The 15,463-nt window shown below is 37.1% G+C and overlaps 1 protein-coding gene across 3 annotated transcripts in view; it reads left to right on the top strand.

Annotated features, from left to right (window-relative positions):
• LOC140162716 (uncharacterized) overlaps positions 1-15,014 on the top strand; it is a 42,332-nt gene extending 27,318 nt beyond the window's left edge. For 2 of the 3 annotated variants that reach the window (XM_072185999.1, XM_072185998.1), the window contains exons 3-7: positions 2,499-2,885; positions 7,227-7,301; positions 8,709-8,825; positions 10,826-10,942; positions 13,076-15,014. In XM_072185999.1, the coding sequence (XP_072042100.1) occupies positions 2,546-2,885; positions 7,227-7,301; positions 8,709-8,825; positions 10,826-10,942; positions 13,076-13,089 (663 nt within the window). In that variant the 5' untranslated portion in view covers positions 2,499-2,545 and the 3' untranslated portion in view covers positions 13,090-15,014. The remainder of the gene's footprint in view (positions 1-2,498; positions 2,886-7,226; positions 7,302-8,708; positions 8,826-10,825; positions 10,943-13,075) is intronic. The other variant, XM_072186000.1, reaches the window with a different exon arrangement.
• The last annotated feature ends 449 nt before the right edge of the window (positions 15,015-15,463 follow it).

Below are 15,463 nucleotides of genomic sequence, written 5' to 3'. Positions count from 1 at the left end.
AAGCTAACATAATCTAAGTCTTTAATTGAAAACAAAGTATGCTTGGTACATAATAATAATATTGCATATACAATAAAATCACACAATCAGTTGTATTCTATCAGTACTTAACCAGCGGTCTTCCTGTTGGTGATCCTAGAGTTTTTGCAATGTTCTGGACGACTGATGTAATATATCCTTATTCACTTGTCCTGCGAAAATCAGCAAAGTCCAGTGTACACTTGCATTTATAAATATCCTTGCGTATGAAATCCTCACACGAAAATGATGCTGCTTACTCCTATTACTTATCTCCCAGACATTCTGTCTTGAAATCTCGGCCATAATAAAGGCTATGACCTCCTGTCAGATCCGTATCCAGATGATAATAATTATAACATTTTTCATAAAGTCCTTCACAATCCGCAGAAGACCCTATGTCTTACTTTGGACCATTTTCGTAGCTTCGAAATAACCATACTTCCAGCTAATCGGGGAAAACATCCATCCATCTCCATCGCTCAGAGGCTGTTTTAAATAGCATTGTCGGAAACTCATGATCTCCCTGGCCACACTCAGTAATACTCTTTGAGTATCCTGATTTTAACTGGTTAACATTATTTTCCCGATGGCACATACTTACTGGACTCGCTTCTCGCCCCCGAGATCTCGAGTTCGAATCCATGTAATGCTATTTTGTCTTTCTTTCTTTCTTTCTTTCTTTCTTTCTTTCTTTCTTTCTTTCTTTCTTTCTTTCTTTCTTTCTTTCTTTCTTTCTTTCTTTCTTTCTTTCTTTCTTTCTTTCTTTCTTTCTTTCTTTCTTTTTTTTTTTTTTTTTAGGCTTAATAACTTAAGGGATCTAGAATGAGCGTTTATGGCGTCTCGACAGTATTTTTGTGGGACATGAGAGCACCTCAGACGTATCGAATTGCATTCTGAATACGAAGCATATCTTTCTGATATCAAATAATTTTCATTTTTTTTAATTCACGATATAATACAAATTTTATGACAAATTATTAAAATTTGATATTTTTCAAATTTTTGATATATAACAGTCCTCGAAATAAATTTTATAAATCTAATGATATATTCTTAAAGTGTATGTAGCTGGAAGGAAAAGCCGACGATCAATTGAAAATATTGATCTTTTATATTGAAGATATGGATTTTTTTCCCCAAAAGACCTATTTTTTGTGTTTTGGGAAAAAAAATCCATATCTTCAATACGAAAGGTCAAAATTTTCAATTGATCGTCGGCTTTTCATCCCACCTACATACACTTTAAGTATACATCATCAGATTTATAAAGTTTACTTCAAGTACTGTTAAATATCAAAATATCAATTTTAATGATTTGCCATAAAATGTGTATTACATTGCGAATTTCAAAATTCAAAATTATTTGATATCAGAAGGACATTCTTCGTATTCAGAATGCAATTCGATATGTCTGATGTGCTCTAAATAAATACTGTCCAAACGTTCATAACCGTTCCCTTAAGTGAGCCAAAAATTAACTAAAGGGAAACAATTATTTTATTTTATGATTTTTTTGTTTTGTTATTTTTTAACCGATTGTTCTCTATATTTCCAATATGGTTTACTTTTGATAAGTTTTAAATAGTTTTAAAAGTGAATTTTAAGATAATGCGCTTATAATAGCAATCATGTGTCAAATATGACTTCAATAATGCATATATTACAGCGTTTTGATACCTAAAAATATTTAGTTTGACAAATAATGACAATTTAAGTAACCAAAAAATGCGCAATTTTATTTGTTTTAAATTAGTGAAAAAATCATTGTCTTCTTCAATACAATCAAGTGCAAATTTCCCTGGGACACTTGTTTATATTTCGCGCCCTCTGTTCAATAAAACCGGTCATGTGAAGTTCACCATATGATATTTTATTTGTATAGTTTCCAACCTATTTCGAATCCCCTCCCTCCGCCACCAACCATTGTTGGAGCAAAAATATAGGCCATTTAAAAAATGAGGTGTTTGGTATACAACATTGAATAAGGGGTGCGGGGAGGGTCATTGAACTATGAAAGTGTCCCAGCAAATTTGCACTTGATTGCAGGTTTATAGCTGTATTCATTGTGCTGACAGTCAGTTAAACTTTTGGAAATTGTATGAACTTACGTTTGAGTCCTTTCATAGAATTATGGCCCAACTATATAGTTGACAACGTCTGGTGTATGCTAACAAATTATTATAACGTTCCTTTTTGGAAAGAAGTCGTATCAGATGAGTTTAATTATTATGGTTAATGGGATGATCATTGCCATGTTTCATTCCATCTATATTAAATAAGAATGAAGAAGCTGAGTACTTTCAGTAGGAGAAAAAATATCAAAACAAAAGAATTGATTAGAATTCAAAAATAGAACTTTCCATAAATGGGACCAAGTTTGAATAAGGATAAAGACACAAAGAATTCTTGCAATGTTTTTGGCAGATAGTGTTCTCCGATGACTTGTTAGAAATATGTTTCCTTTCTTTTACATTTAGAGACAAGGATTGATCTGACTTGGAGGAATCAGAAGGCCAATTCGAAAATGTACAAGGCACGAGTTTTAGTCTTGTTACTACTTTTAGCAGCTGTTACTTCTGTAATGGCTAAGAAAGGACAAGGGCAAGGGCAAGGACAAGGACAGGGACAAGGGCAAGGACAAGGACAAGGGCAAGGGCAAGGACAAGGACACGGACACGGACACGGACATGGACATGGGTCTAGTTCTAGTTCTAGTTCTAGTTCTAGTTCTAGTTCTAGTTCTAGTTCTGAAGAAAATAATTGCGATCCTAACCCGTGTCAGAATGGAGGTACTTGTACAGATGAAACCAATTCTCATACCTGTACATGTGCGCCCTTCTTCACTGGAGTCAACTGTGAAACACGTAAGTTTGATATTAAGCTTCATTACACTAAACACATATTAGATAAAGGCTCAAAGAACGACAATTTGCAGGCGGCGAACGGCATGATGGGCGGAGAGACGGCATAACCGCTCAGCCGCATGGCATTTTTTATACACTCGGTTAGTTTTGTGGGGTTATCGAACCCCAACGGTTTTAGCTTGTATTAATATTATTTATTAACATAGGCCTACTTGTTTGTGATATTTTAAGCGTTTTAAAATTTCAAAATAATCCCATTCAATTACACGGTTGACAACAGAAATGTACTGAATTTAGAGAATGCATGGCGCTTACCACCTGGCGATTTGTTAAATTGACTAAAAAATCAACACTGCGCTGCGGAAAGACATTTTAACGCGAGAGTACAGATGGGGAAATTCGAAACGTTCGAAATCGCTCATATTTTCAACCACTGGAATTTCAAGGCAGCAAATGTGTAGGATATTTTGGTTCCAACTTGTATATTTTGCATTGGGTTCAATGTAAAATTAAAACTTCACATGCATTTTTCTGGTATAGCAAGTGCTTTTTTCCTCTGGCGTAAAAAAAATGGCATTGATTCCGGAAGTTTCTTAACGAGAACGCACATATTGCTTGTAGGAAATTTAAATCAAATTTGCTCCACAGATAAAAAGTACACAATGTCCTTACACTGTGATTTAGCAGCCTACCTTGCCACATCCGATGTGTGAGATGCAGCCAAAAAATCATTACACCCCCTATAGCCAAAATAACAAATTCTCGATCATGAGAGGATGTACCTCCTGCGTCAGCGTACTTTTCATAGAATAACACGATCGCGCGACCTTCATGACCGAACCTTGACCTTGCCTAGCAACGACCGTGTGATTGGTTAATTCTCAAAAGCTGCCTTTGCGCCGTAAGTGCCGGTCTTTGCGTAGTACGCTCGATGAAAATTACTGTGCGTACCCAAGTTGGCTCACATGATCGATAATTAAATATTTTGGCTATAGATAGAGGTCATGACGTCAATCTTGTACACAGGAGTGTAGATATTGTTATGTGTCCCCCAAAATGATTCATAATATTTATATAATTAAAACACTGTATTTATCCCTATTGGTTTGTTCATGGAATGTTCTGGAACTCATATGGAAAATGTTAATGATTAAAGTGAGCAAGAAATTCACATCTAGTAATATGGAGAAAGTTCTAGAAGCATTTGGATATTGTTAGAACAATCATGAGTGCCCTAGAAGCTTCTAGAACATTCTATTACAGTAACCATCTATACACTAATGAAATCTGATTGGTTTGTGTTGAGGTAATGTGCTATTTTTAGAACTATGTATACAGAGTAATTGATCTGATTGGATTGTGGTGATTTCATGCACTATTTTGGGAATTGAGGTAATGTAATATGCCGTATATGGGATGATTAAATGCTGTAATTTATGCAGATTAATCTAGAATCACAAGAAATAGTATAAAAGCCTGGCGGTTGAATGATTGGTAGGCAGCAGTCTTGAGGTGTAAGAGGAAACTCTGGGAAACTTATGTTAGCCAGTATTGGTACAAAGTTACCATTGAAGTCTTCAAACTTCGGTTCGCGGTTCTTGTGTGTGCGTGTTGGAGAGAATTCTTTACGCCAAAGGCGGTAGTGAAAGCCAATAGTGCTTTATTGTTTGTCGACTCAAAGAAGTGACAGACTGAAGTATCTCCATCACCGAACTGTGATATTTTGCTGGACTAGCATAGAGTGTTATATGTCTGTCAAGTGGAGCAGAAAGCTTGCTCAAGAGATCTCCGAGAGAGGAGCTTAAGGTCAACATAGGAGACCATTAATTTTGGAGAACACTAGCAGAGTAGCTAGGGTAGTGAAAGTATAGTCATCAGGACTTTGGACTGAGATTGTGGTAGATAGGATCGCGGATATTGCCGGATCTTGGATCAAGAACTGAGACCATCAACGGAATCTCATCAGAAAGCCAGCCAATCAAGATCTCCAGGCTTAGCTAAGTAACCATAGCATAAAGAAAGAGTAAATTAAGTAATTGTTGTAACATTGTATAAGGATTGATTGATAGCCATACTGCACTAATTAATAAATAATCATAAGTGTTTTAAGTAATAAACAGTGTGTTTGTGTGTTTGGTGTTGCGTGAACCCGAAGCAGGTGATTTTGGCCTGGGTCATTTTGGTGACCATAACAATATCAAATGAAGTCATGCTGTGTGATCTCCCATTTTCCCCCATGCGACATGGGGCCTGATAATTATACAGCCTGTCTCAAAAAAAGTTGTGCAAGTGAAAAGTGCCCTCTTTGGCAATTAGAAAATACCGTTGTGATATAATGCTTACATCTCCGTCAAGGGCGCGGTCTTAGCTCTCAAATACCATTTGTTCTGTTAAATTTGCTTGTTTCAATCTCGAGATATGTTTAGATAACAACGAAAGGGTAAAGTGACATTTGTGCCACTTATAGGGTAGTGGGCTGTACATGTAAATCAATGATAGCTGATGCTGATGCGTCTAATGCACTCCCCCTTCGGAGATCGTGCATTAGATGCATCAATATCAGCGTGCGTGCATTATTTTGTCTAATTTCTCCCAACAAGTAAATAACCATTATATATATAATAATAATTATCATTAACCTATAGGTGTGCAATATTTGTATGTCTTTTAACATGTCTTGAGTGACACCACGATAAAATCATTGGCATGCATGTGTATAAAAATTGATTTTACAGCAGAATGTGAAATATTTATTTATCTTTTAATCTGTTTTAAGAGGAAAAAGAGAATCATTATACCTGTATCGTAATAAAACAGTAAACACAGTATAAATGTTATTTGAGAGCTAAGACTGCGCCCTTGACGGTGATGTAAGCATCATGTCACAACGGTATTTTCTAATTGCCAAAGAGGGCGCTTTTCACTTGCACAATTTTTTTTTGAGACAGGCTGTAGGTTCATAATTATTTCTATAATAATCTATGAAAAACAGACATTTTTTTTGTAAAGTCTTGTTAGTAAAAATAAAGATGGTTATTAGTGAGACACACTTTTTGGTGAAGGCATTTCTGCACGCTGCATCTCCTGCCATCAACATAATAAAATTAATAACATTCTTGATTAAGTTCATCAGGACTGTAGTATTCCATTAATTAAAGATTTCTTCTATGCAAGTCCAATTGAAACACTTACTGTATGGGACGTTTCAAGAGCTAAGGTCGGCTAAGGTCTGCTCTTTTCATCCGGGGGGGTTCTCAGTATAAATGACCATACGGGGACGTGCCGCAAATATGGGTAGCATTTTCAGCCTCTTGGTATATCAATGACCCCTTTTTCAAAGCCTATTTTGGTATATGAATGGGTCCTTTTTTCACAATTTTCTCAATTTTTTCGGAAAATAGCCCAATTTTTCGTTAATTGTCCCAAATTTTTCGGAAAATTTGTAAAAACTAGGACAATTTGGGTTAAATTCGGCCGAAAATTTTGACTCTTGGTATATAAATGGGTCCAAATTTCTTGAAAAATTGGTATATTTATGGGTCCACTTTCAAATTCTCAGCGGCACGTCCCTACCAAAACCAAACTTGAGTACCCCCCGGGCTTTTCATCAGCCAGATTCACATTAAGATGTATTGTTATTTCAATCAATACCAATAAGAAGTCAACTGGCAACCCAAGCAGATCAGTGCATCATCTGGCTGATGAAAAGAGCAGACCTAAGCTATTGAAACGTCCCATATAGTGTTTCAATTGGACTTGCATAGAAGAAATCTTTAATTAATAAAATTAATAACAATTTGCATTTAGGCTTTGTTTGGGTTTTGTTTGATTGAAATCGCTGCTGTTTTACATACTGTCAGAATATTGTCCATTTTCTGACCGAACTTTAGAAGTAAAACTGAACAGGTTTAATTATCTGTTCAACAAAATAATATACTGCGCCTGCCATGCTATGGCTAATCCTCTAATCCTATACTCAAACCCGCCATATACACTGTGTGCCGTGTGCGGGCAGCTAACCTCCTGTTGCATTATGTCGCGCCAACATGATAAACAGCTTGCTCAGAAATGCGAGCTAAATACGCACGTTGTGAACTTGACATTCACAGGGGTACTTGTAGAGGGTACATACATAATGTCATGGAAAGGACATTTATATTATTTTGTTAACATTAACTTAGATTGTTTTCAAAAATCTACTGCTCAGTAATTGATGAAAACATTTTTTGAACAGTTTTGGGAAAATGAGGTAGTAATTATTATAATTACTATTATTATTATTTGCTTATTTCGTCAATGATTTTAATGTCTCTTATTTGTTTGTTTGTTTTCATTCCTCAGCTGATACCTGTTCTCCACCCTGCGATAATGGAGAAATATGTATACATAGTCTGACTGATGGGTACACATGTGTGGGTAAGTATTATACACCACACCCATATTGCATACACCCACGCACACCCCTGCATAATTAGTTCATCCTTGATCACTACGGTTTAATGCTCTTTGGGCACACGCTGGTTACGTGACGCTCTCTTTCAACAATCTTTCAACAAAACCCTCATACTTTGCCACTTTTTGCAACTTACCACAATTGCTGCGTTAGCTTTGAACCAACAAATGATTTTAATGCATTAAGGTTGGTCTGAACCCTGGAATTATGGAAACTTTCGGGCCTCATAACTGCTAAATTGCTGGTCTAAAGTACATAAAAGTATATATAATTTTTATGTAGAATGGCAACGACTTGATCTACATCTTCATCTGTGAGGTCAAATTTGGCCCAAAATGTTCATTTTTTTTGCCCAAAGTCCCAAACGGTTTTTTTGGCCCAGTTCTTTTCGTGCAACATAACAAAAAATTCTTGGCCGAAATTTGTTTGTATTAATTTTTCAAAACTAGATAAAAATATCTAGGTCTAGGAGCCGTTTTTTTTTCATTTTTTGAAATTTCAACCAACTTCGAGAAATTTGCACCAAAAATGGTCAAAAATGCTAAATTAAAAAAAAAACATGAAAAGGCCTGATTTTCGCCCACATTTCAAATATTTTTGTAGAAAGTTGGTCAAAATTTAAAAAAAAAAAAAAAAAAAAACGGCTCTTAGATATTTTTATCTCGTTTTTAAAAATTAGTTTAAAAAAAAATGGGCCCAAGAATTTTTTTGTTAGGTTGCACGAAAAAAAAATTTGGGGCCCAAAATGAGCATTTTGGCCCAAATTTTACCTCACAAATGAACTTATCAAGTCTTTGCCATTCTAAATATTTATTATAAACTTTTATATACTTGACACCAACAGTTTAGCAGTTATGAGGCACCAGACCAACCTTAAAAAACTGCATGCTTAACACTATAAACCTCTAGTTACAATATCAGATATTTTTATACAGTATTATGCATAATTAATTATCAAGACCTAACCTGATTATGCTAATTCACAAATATTAACCTAAATAATATGGTGGATATGTAGGACACATGACAGATGACTTATTTGACAGCCCCTAATTTTAGGAAAAAAGGCAAATAAAGTGAAGTCAACAAATTTTAAATCAAATTTTAGATCTATTTGAAATTTTTAGGATAATCAGTTCACATTTAACATGTATTTAATTGCATGAACTCGGACCGGACTCGGCTTCGAGTCCGAGTCCTTTTGTGTCAGATTCCGAGCCGCGCCGAGCCGAGTCTTTTTATGTCCGAGTCCGAGCAGAGTCCGAGTCCGACAAAAACTCGAGTCCGGACTCGGTTCCGAGTCCGGACTCGAGCGATACATCACTGACTTATTTCGTCAATGATTTATTTTTATTGTTTTCGTTCCTCAGTTGATCCCTGTTCTTCATACCCCTGCCTGAATGGAGGAACATGTACAACGGGTGACCAGGGCCAGGGATTTACATGTGACTGCGCAACAGGATCCATTGGACCAACCTGCAGTCAACGTATGTAAACCCCACATCAAATTCATACACCCACGCGCACACACCCCAAATTTAGTTAATCGTTTTAGCCTGTAATCGGGGTCCTGACACTCAGTTCAGTTCCTGCCACAGAATTAAAACCAGAGAACCAGGACTCGACCGCCATCTTGATACAGGAATGGAGCAAAAATTGGGGGTATTCGGTTTCCCTCGGAATGCGCTCGAGGCATTCGTTTTCATGCAAGCGCGCCATGAATGATGGGCGCGTTTGAGAGACGCACTTTATGCGACCTGTACGCGAGTACCAAGACGCTTCATATGAGACGCCGAATTGTTTTCGTTCGTCTCCGCGCACCGTCGGCAAGGACCCGAATGCCCCCAATTTTCTCCCCATAGCTGACGGCGCGATTGTACGTGGCGGTATAGGGAGTCCCGGTTCTCCTTCTCTAATTCTGTGGTTACTGCGTGGAAGCGGCCATTGACCATGTAATTGCGTATCCTGGAACTACCGGCCGCGTACGCGCACTTGTATGCGCCCTATACGCGTTATTGATCGCGTTGGACGCTTGTGCTGGCGACGCGTTCATTAGCACCCCAGCACCTGTTAGCACTCAATGGCAGCGCCCATACGTGTGTCAATGTTTGGTTCGCGGGATCTTTTTTCAGGCTCTGTAGCGTGCAAATTTAGCTGGTGCGAGTTTACAGTCTACCGTGTGCTGTAATGTTCTATTCCAGAATGGAAAAGAAGTATGGAGATCTAAGGTGGTGATAGATGAATGTACGTTAGATCAAATGAAATGTGATATTGGTTACAAACAGTGATAACGTGTAGCTATGTGTGTTATGAATATGTATAAAATGAGTTTGTTTCCAAAAGGGATTACAAATCACTGGAAGGTAAAAGATTTAGGTGATATTCTTAGATTAGGACTGCAACTAACAAATAACAAAGTTTCTCTAAAACACAATATTCTTAAATCATGGTGTGAACTTGACGAAGTCGTTCCGCTGTGCCCCAGTTTTTCGGGCCGGAGGAAAGTGAACCGTGGAGAGGGGCATTACATAAATGCACCCCTTCAGGTGTGTCTTAATTGCCAACACCACCTTGGGTCTGCCTCCTGGTACATCATTATGCTATGGTCGGGCACATGTGTATATTGCACAGTTCTGATTGAGGTATGTTTCCGGCGTTCCACTTTTCCGCATCCACTTTGACTATTGTCCACCACACCACTCCACGCCATACATAAATTCTCCCAGTCACATTTCCCCAATATGAAATTAAAAAAATTAAAAATAAATTAAATTTGATTTGATAAAATTAAAAATGCTAAAATAAAAAAAAACATAAAAGGCCTGATTTTCGCCCAAATTTCTAATATTTTTGGAGAAGTTGGTAAAAATTGAAAAAAAAAAAAAAACGGCTCTTAGATATTTTTATCTAGTTTTTAAAAATTAGTTAAAAAAAAAATGGGCACGAAAAAAAATTTTGGGCCCAAAATGAGCATTTTGGCCCAAATTTTACCTCACAAATGAACTTATCAAGTCTTTGCCATTCTAAATATTTATTATAAACTTTTATATACTTGACACCGACAGTTTAGCAGTTATGAGGCACGAAAGTTTCCATAATTCCAGGGTTCAGACCAACCTTAAAAAACTGCATGCTTAACACTATAAAAGTCTAGTTACAATATCAGATATTTTTATACATTATGCATAATTAATTATCAAGACCTAACCTAATTATGCTAATTCACAAATATTAACCTAAATAATATGGTGGATATGTAGGACACATGACAGATGACTTATTTGACAGCCCCTAATTTTAGGAAAAAGGGCAAATAAAGTGAAGTCAACAAATTTTAAATCAAATTTTAGATCTATTTTGAACAGAGCAGAGTCCGAGTCCGACAAAAACTGGACTCGAGTCCGGACTCGATTCCGAGTCCGGACTCGAGCGATACATCACTGACTTATTTCGTCAATGATTTATTTTTATTGTTTTCGTTCCTCAGTTGATCCCTGTTCTTCACTCCCCTGCCTGAATGGAGGAACATGTACACCGGGTGACCAGGGCCAGGGATTTACATGTGACTGCGCAACCGGATACATTGGACTAACCTGCAGTCAACGTATGTAAACCCCACATCAAATTCATACACCCACGCGCACACATTCAAAATTTAGTTAATCGTTTTAGCCTGTAATCGGGGTCCTGACACTCAGTTCAGAAGTGTGTTACTGCCACAGAAATAAAACCAGAGAACCAGGACTCGACCGCCATCTTGATACAGGAATGGAGCAATAATTGGGGGTATTCGGTTTCCCTCGGAATGCGCTTGAGGCATTCGTTTTCATGCAAGCGCGCCATGAATGATGGGCGCGTTTGAGAGACGCACTTTATGCGACCTTGGTTTATCCCGATTCCATGCTCGCTCTCGCAGGTTTTCTCCGGGATCTCCGGTTTCCTCCTGTATCGCAAAAATCGGTGATTAGTTGTATGGTTATCAAAAACTTCCTTCACCCAATGGAATTTGGGGAGCTGCACAGATAATTGGTGGGTGTTACAATCTAAAAGCGGATAGGTGTGCGCCGTTTGGCAACAACCTAGTTGATGCGATCTGATTGTGATGATTCACTATTGCAGCGATATTACAGCGCTTTGAGTCCTCTAAGATCTGGAGAAAGGCGCTTTATAAATCCAAAATTTAAATATAGAGATATTTTGCTCCACAACGCCGTTTTCCCCTATGAAATCGGACATTCCTAAGCAAAGATATTGAGTTCGTATGTTATGATATTATAAGATTGAAAATTGAGATATCGGCCTTTAAAAATATTATTGCCAATGTTGAGAAAATGGCTCAAAAAATACAAGATGGCAGTTATATTCCGGTCTGAAACTACCAGACAATATTTTTAACATTGATAACATCACAAATTCGCAACAAACACAAATTGTGAAAAAAATACCCCCGGGCAGATTTTTGGCTATTTCTCCATTTACGATCCTGCCCAAAAGTGTCTGCAGTTGACATGACATGTCACATATTTGAAGTCATCAAATCGACGTCAAATGTGAGATTCGTTAATTCAATTCAACACATAAAGTACTATTGTATTTCGTTTTCTTTTCATCAGTTCAACCCGCTATGTATCCGATTTAAAAAAGAAAATCTAGCAAATGTTCTGTGCTAACTTTTCTCTCTCTGCATTACGATCCTGGCGAAATGCTAGAAAACGTATAGGTCTATACTAAAGTAATGCATGTTCAGTGCAAGCCTATTTTCCACACTCGGTACAATAGGGCTACAGCCTACATATAATTCGACGGTAAACAGTTTGTGTTAAGGATGTCACAAATATTACTCCTGGTGAATTTCAGCTCAATCGGAGCTTTATTAATATTAAACTATAATCTAGTCAACTGGACTTACTATTTTTGAGTGGGAAATTTTCACGTCCAATCCTGAACGCATCATCAGCCCTACTGATGTTGTGGCGGCAAAAGTTCGGAGCTTGTTTGTAGATTTTTACCTTTGACCTTGAACTTGGCCTATGGGGTCGAGACTATCATAGACCTCCGCTGCCACTAATGGTGCATCACTATAGTAATAATGGCCCTATCCGTCTTCCATATCCTGAGATATAGCCAGGTGACCGTTGACCCCAAATATGTGACCCTGCAGTAAATATCAGTCCCCGGCCATGCATGAGTGCAAGTGATATCACCTAGCTATTCCACACATATCAGATATGAATTTTTTAGATTTTGACCGGAAATGACCCTTTAATGACCTTTGACCCGTTATCTGTGCACATCGTATAGACACTAACTAAAGTTGATTCATATGCATGAGTCACATGATCACTGCATGTAATTTGTGAAAGGAGTGGCATTTTTTGTGAAATCAACAATTTTGGCCATAAGGTCAACGGTCACCGCCAGGTCAAAGTCAAATGGAAGGTTTGGTCTAGCCCAGTGGTCATTTGGGTCAAGTATGGTTGAAATCGGCCAATCCCTAGCGGAGCAAGAGCATTTTGAAATATTTTGAAATTGGTTGCCAGAAAGAAAGAATTGTAGTTTGCATCTGATTTCCTGCCAACTAGACCAAAAATGTTGTACTGCGCAGGTTAGCAAGCAATAACGTCGCGCCTTTACCCTGCCGTCAGATGCAAACTAGTCTTTTTTGATTCGGTCTTCAATTGTATCTACTGTTTTAGGAAATGAAATTCTTGATGTTTTATGTGTCTTTTAATTATAGTTCCGATTAAATGAAGATATGAACAAGAAGTAGTCCTGGGATCGTACATCATCTACCAAAGGGCCGTCGTCTGATAACAATAAATAAGCAGCAATTATCACATCATACAAAGTGACTAACCTTCTTTTGTTGCGAAGTTACGTAATAAATCGGATTAACTACCATAGCAATAAGTGAAAACAATTTTGAATATATCCCGCTGCACTACAAGCAGGTTGAACACATCACCTGTGGATGTCTGCAATCGTTAGTTATTATAGTCAAACAAAATATAGTTAGTGTCAAACGAAAGCATATCTTATTCATTTATTGTATATAGTATTCAAAATAAAGCATAATTTTATTCGTAAAGTTTATTTAGATGTAGAGGAAAATACATTTCACTCGTAAGTTATTTGCCTATTAACTGCAGAACTACGAAGGGTGGTGTACCACCTCAATGGTGTTTTATCTGTCATCAAAATGTGCGTCCTTGCGCCCGAACCATTTATGCTAAGGTTTTAGGATGTTTGGGGTCTTCTGGTTCGACAAAGCCCTAATAATCCTATTAACCCTAACTAATGAGCCATATTTTGTAACACGGACTACGACAACCACCCGAATTTTCAATTTAACGTCATACCGTTATTATGTGGTACTAATGTATCGCTATGGGTCCCCTCTATCCAGTGATACCAACAAAAGTACAAACATTCCCCACATAATATCGCTATGACGTCATTATGTGAGGGCGCCCATGCAAATTTGGGAAATTCTGGCTATGTACAAAAGTATAGCCAAAATTGATTTTCGGCAAAAAAAAATCTACAAAAATCCGATTTTCAACGAATTTTCTCCTAAATATAAAAGGAAATGACTATTTTCACCTCACTAATGAGTAAAAAGTCAGTAGCTCTTGGAATAATTTCACAAGAGCGAAATGAAAATTCTTGAGGCCTCACCAATTCCCTCTATGGTCATCTTTATGGCCGGTCCTACTACCGGGTAAGGTGCTGGGGGTAAACTTTTATCACTAAAGCAGTGGACATATACGGGTATATATATATATATAAATGCGCTTTTAAAAATACGCACGTGAAATCTGCAAGTCGCCATACCGTGTTCAATGATGTAAGGTACCCGGATGTACACAAACTCCACACGCAAAAGTATAGGCGAAAATGACAGGTAGCAAGGAAAATTGTTTTTGCAAAATAGTGGCATTTATTGCAAAAGGCAAAATAATTTGATCCGAAACATAAACTATTTATTTGGGGTTCCCATTACGGAAAAAAAATATTAACGACGGAAAAGCTAGATATAGCTGATTTAAAAACTTTTATTTCGGCAAGTTAGATCGTCATACACATTATTGTCGTGGTATTATATATTGTAATTGTATACGTCAATTTTGTTCAGTTTGGTTCAAACGGCTTATAAAGTTTTACTTTACACGGAAAGGACTTAGCAAAAGAAAACAATTAATTTATGAGTGTAAAGGGAGAGGGTGGGTTTTGCCTAGCCGAAAGGGGGAACAAATAATATTTATAAAATAATAAGTAAGTACAGTGCTGGCCACGAAACAAGGTCACAACTGTAGCCACTCCCTCAATGGTCGCCATTTTAGTGATTGACAGTGATGTAATGCAAATATGGCGCTGGCCATCTGGCCACGTGCGCATTTATAAAAGCGCATTTATATATATAACCGAAGTCCACTGTAAAATGAGCGCAAAGGATGGATCTACGACTAGCTTAGGTATTTTGGGCGTAAATGGGCGTTTTTATTTATGAAGGATAAAAAATATTAGGGGGTGGTACACACCCCTCGTAGTTCTACGGTTAAATAACACATACGATTTTATTTGCATGACCTTCTTTAGTGGTATTGTTGAAAGCTTAACTTGAATTGTATTAGTATTTGAAATTGCAATTAAAAGTCCAATGTCTCTGGAACAAATGTTATTGTGAAGTGTGTTTAATTTAATAAGCAACTTATAATAATTATCAATTAATCTAACATTTTAGAACATGAATAAAGACCAATGAAAGTTATAGCGCCTATAAAAGGGGAAGGTTTGCAGGCTATTATATTTCCATTGCTATCTTCACGACCTTACAGATTATCACTGGGAGGGTACTATTTTTTTCAACAATTGATTTCATTGATTTGCTTCAGAGCGATTCCTCTTCCAAATCGTAGTAGGTCAAACTCCCAAAAATTCAATTTTAATATTATAATATACCTCCGAAATATAAGAAAACGTACATTTTCGACTGATCTTGCAGTCGAGAAAACTTTGATTTCTCCAATTGGAAGCTTTCCAACTTTAATTTTTTAGGTTGTGCAAATATATTACATTTTAACTTTCCAAAGAACATTTGAGCCAAGAAAGACAATGATGAAGT

The sequence above is a fragment of the Amphiura filiformis genome, chromosome 10 (genome assembly GCF_039555335.1).
Source record: "Amphiura filiformis chromosome 10, Afil_fr2py, whole genome shotgun sequence".
NCBI lineage: Eukaryota > Metazoa > Echinodermata > Ophiuroidea > Amphilepidida > Amphiuridae > Amphiura > Amphiura filiformis.
The sequence above is the reverse complement of the archived record's forward strand: the minus strand, read 5'-3'. Positions and strand labels throughout refer to the sequence as shown.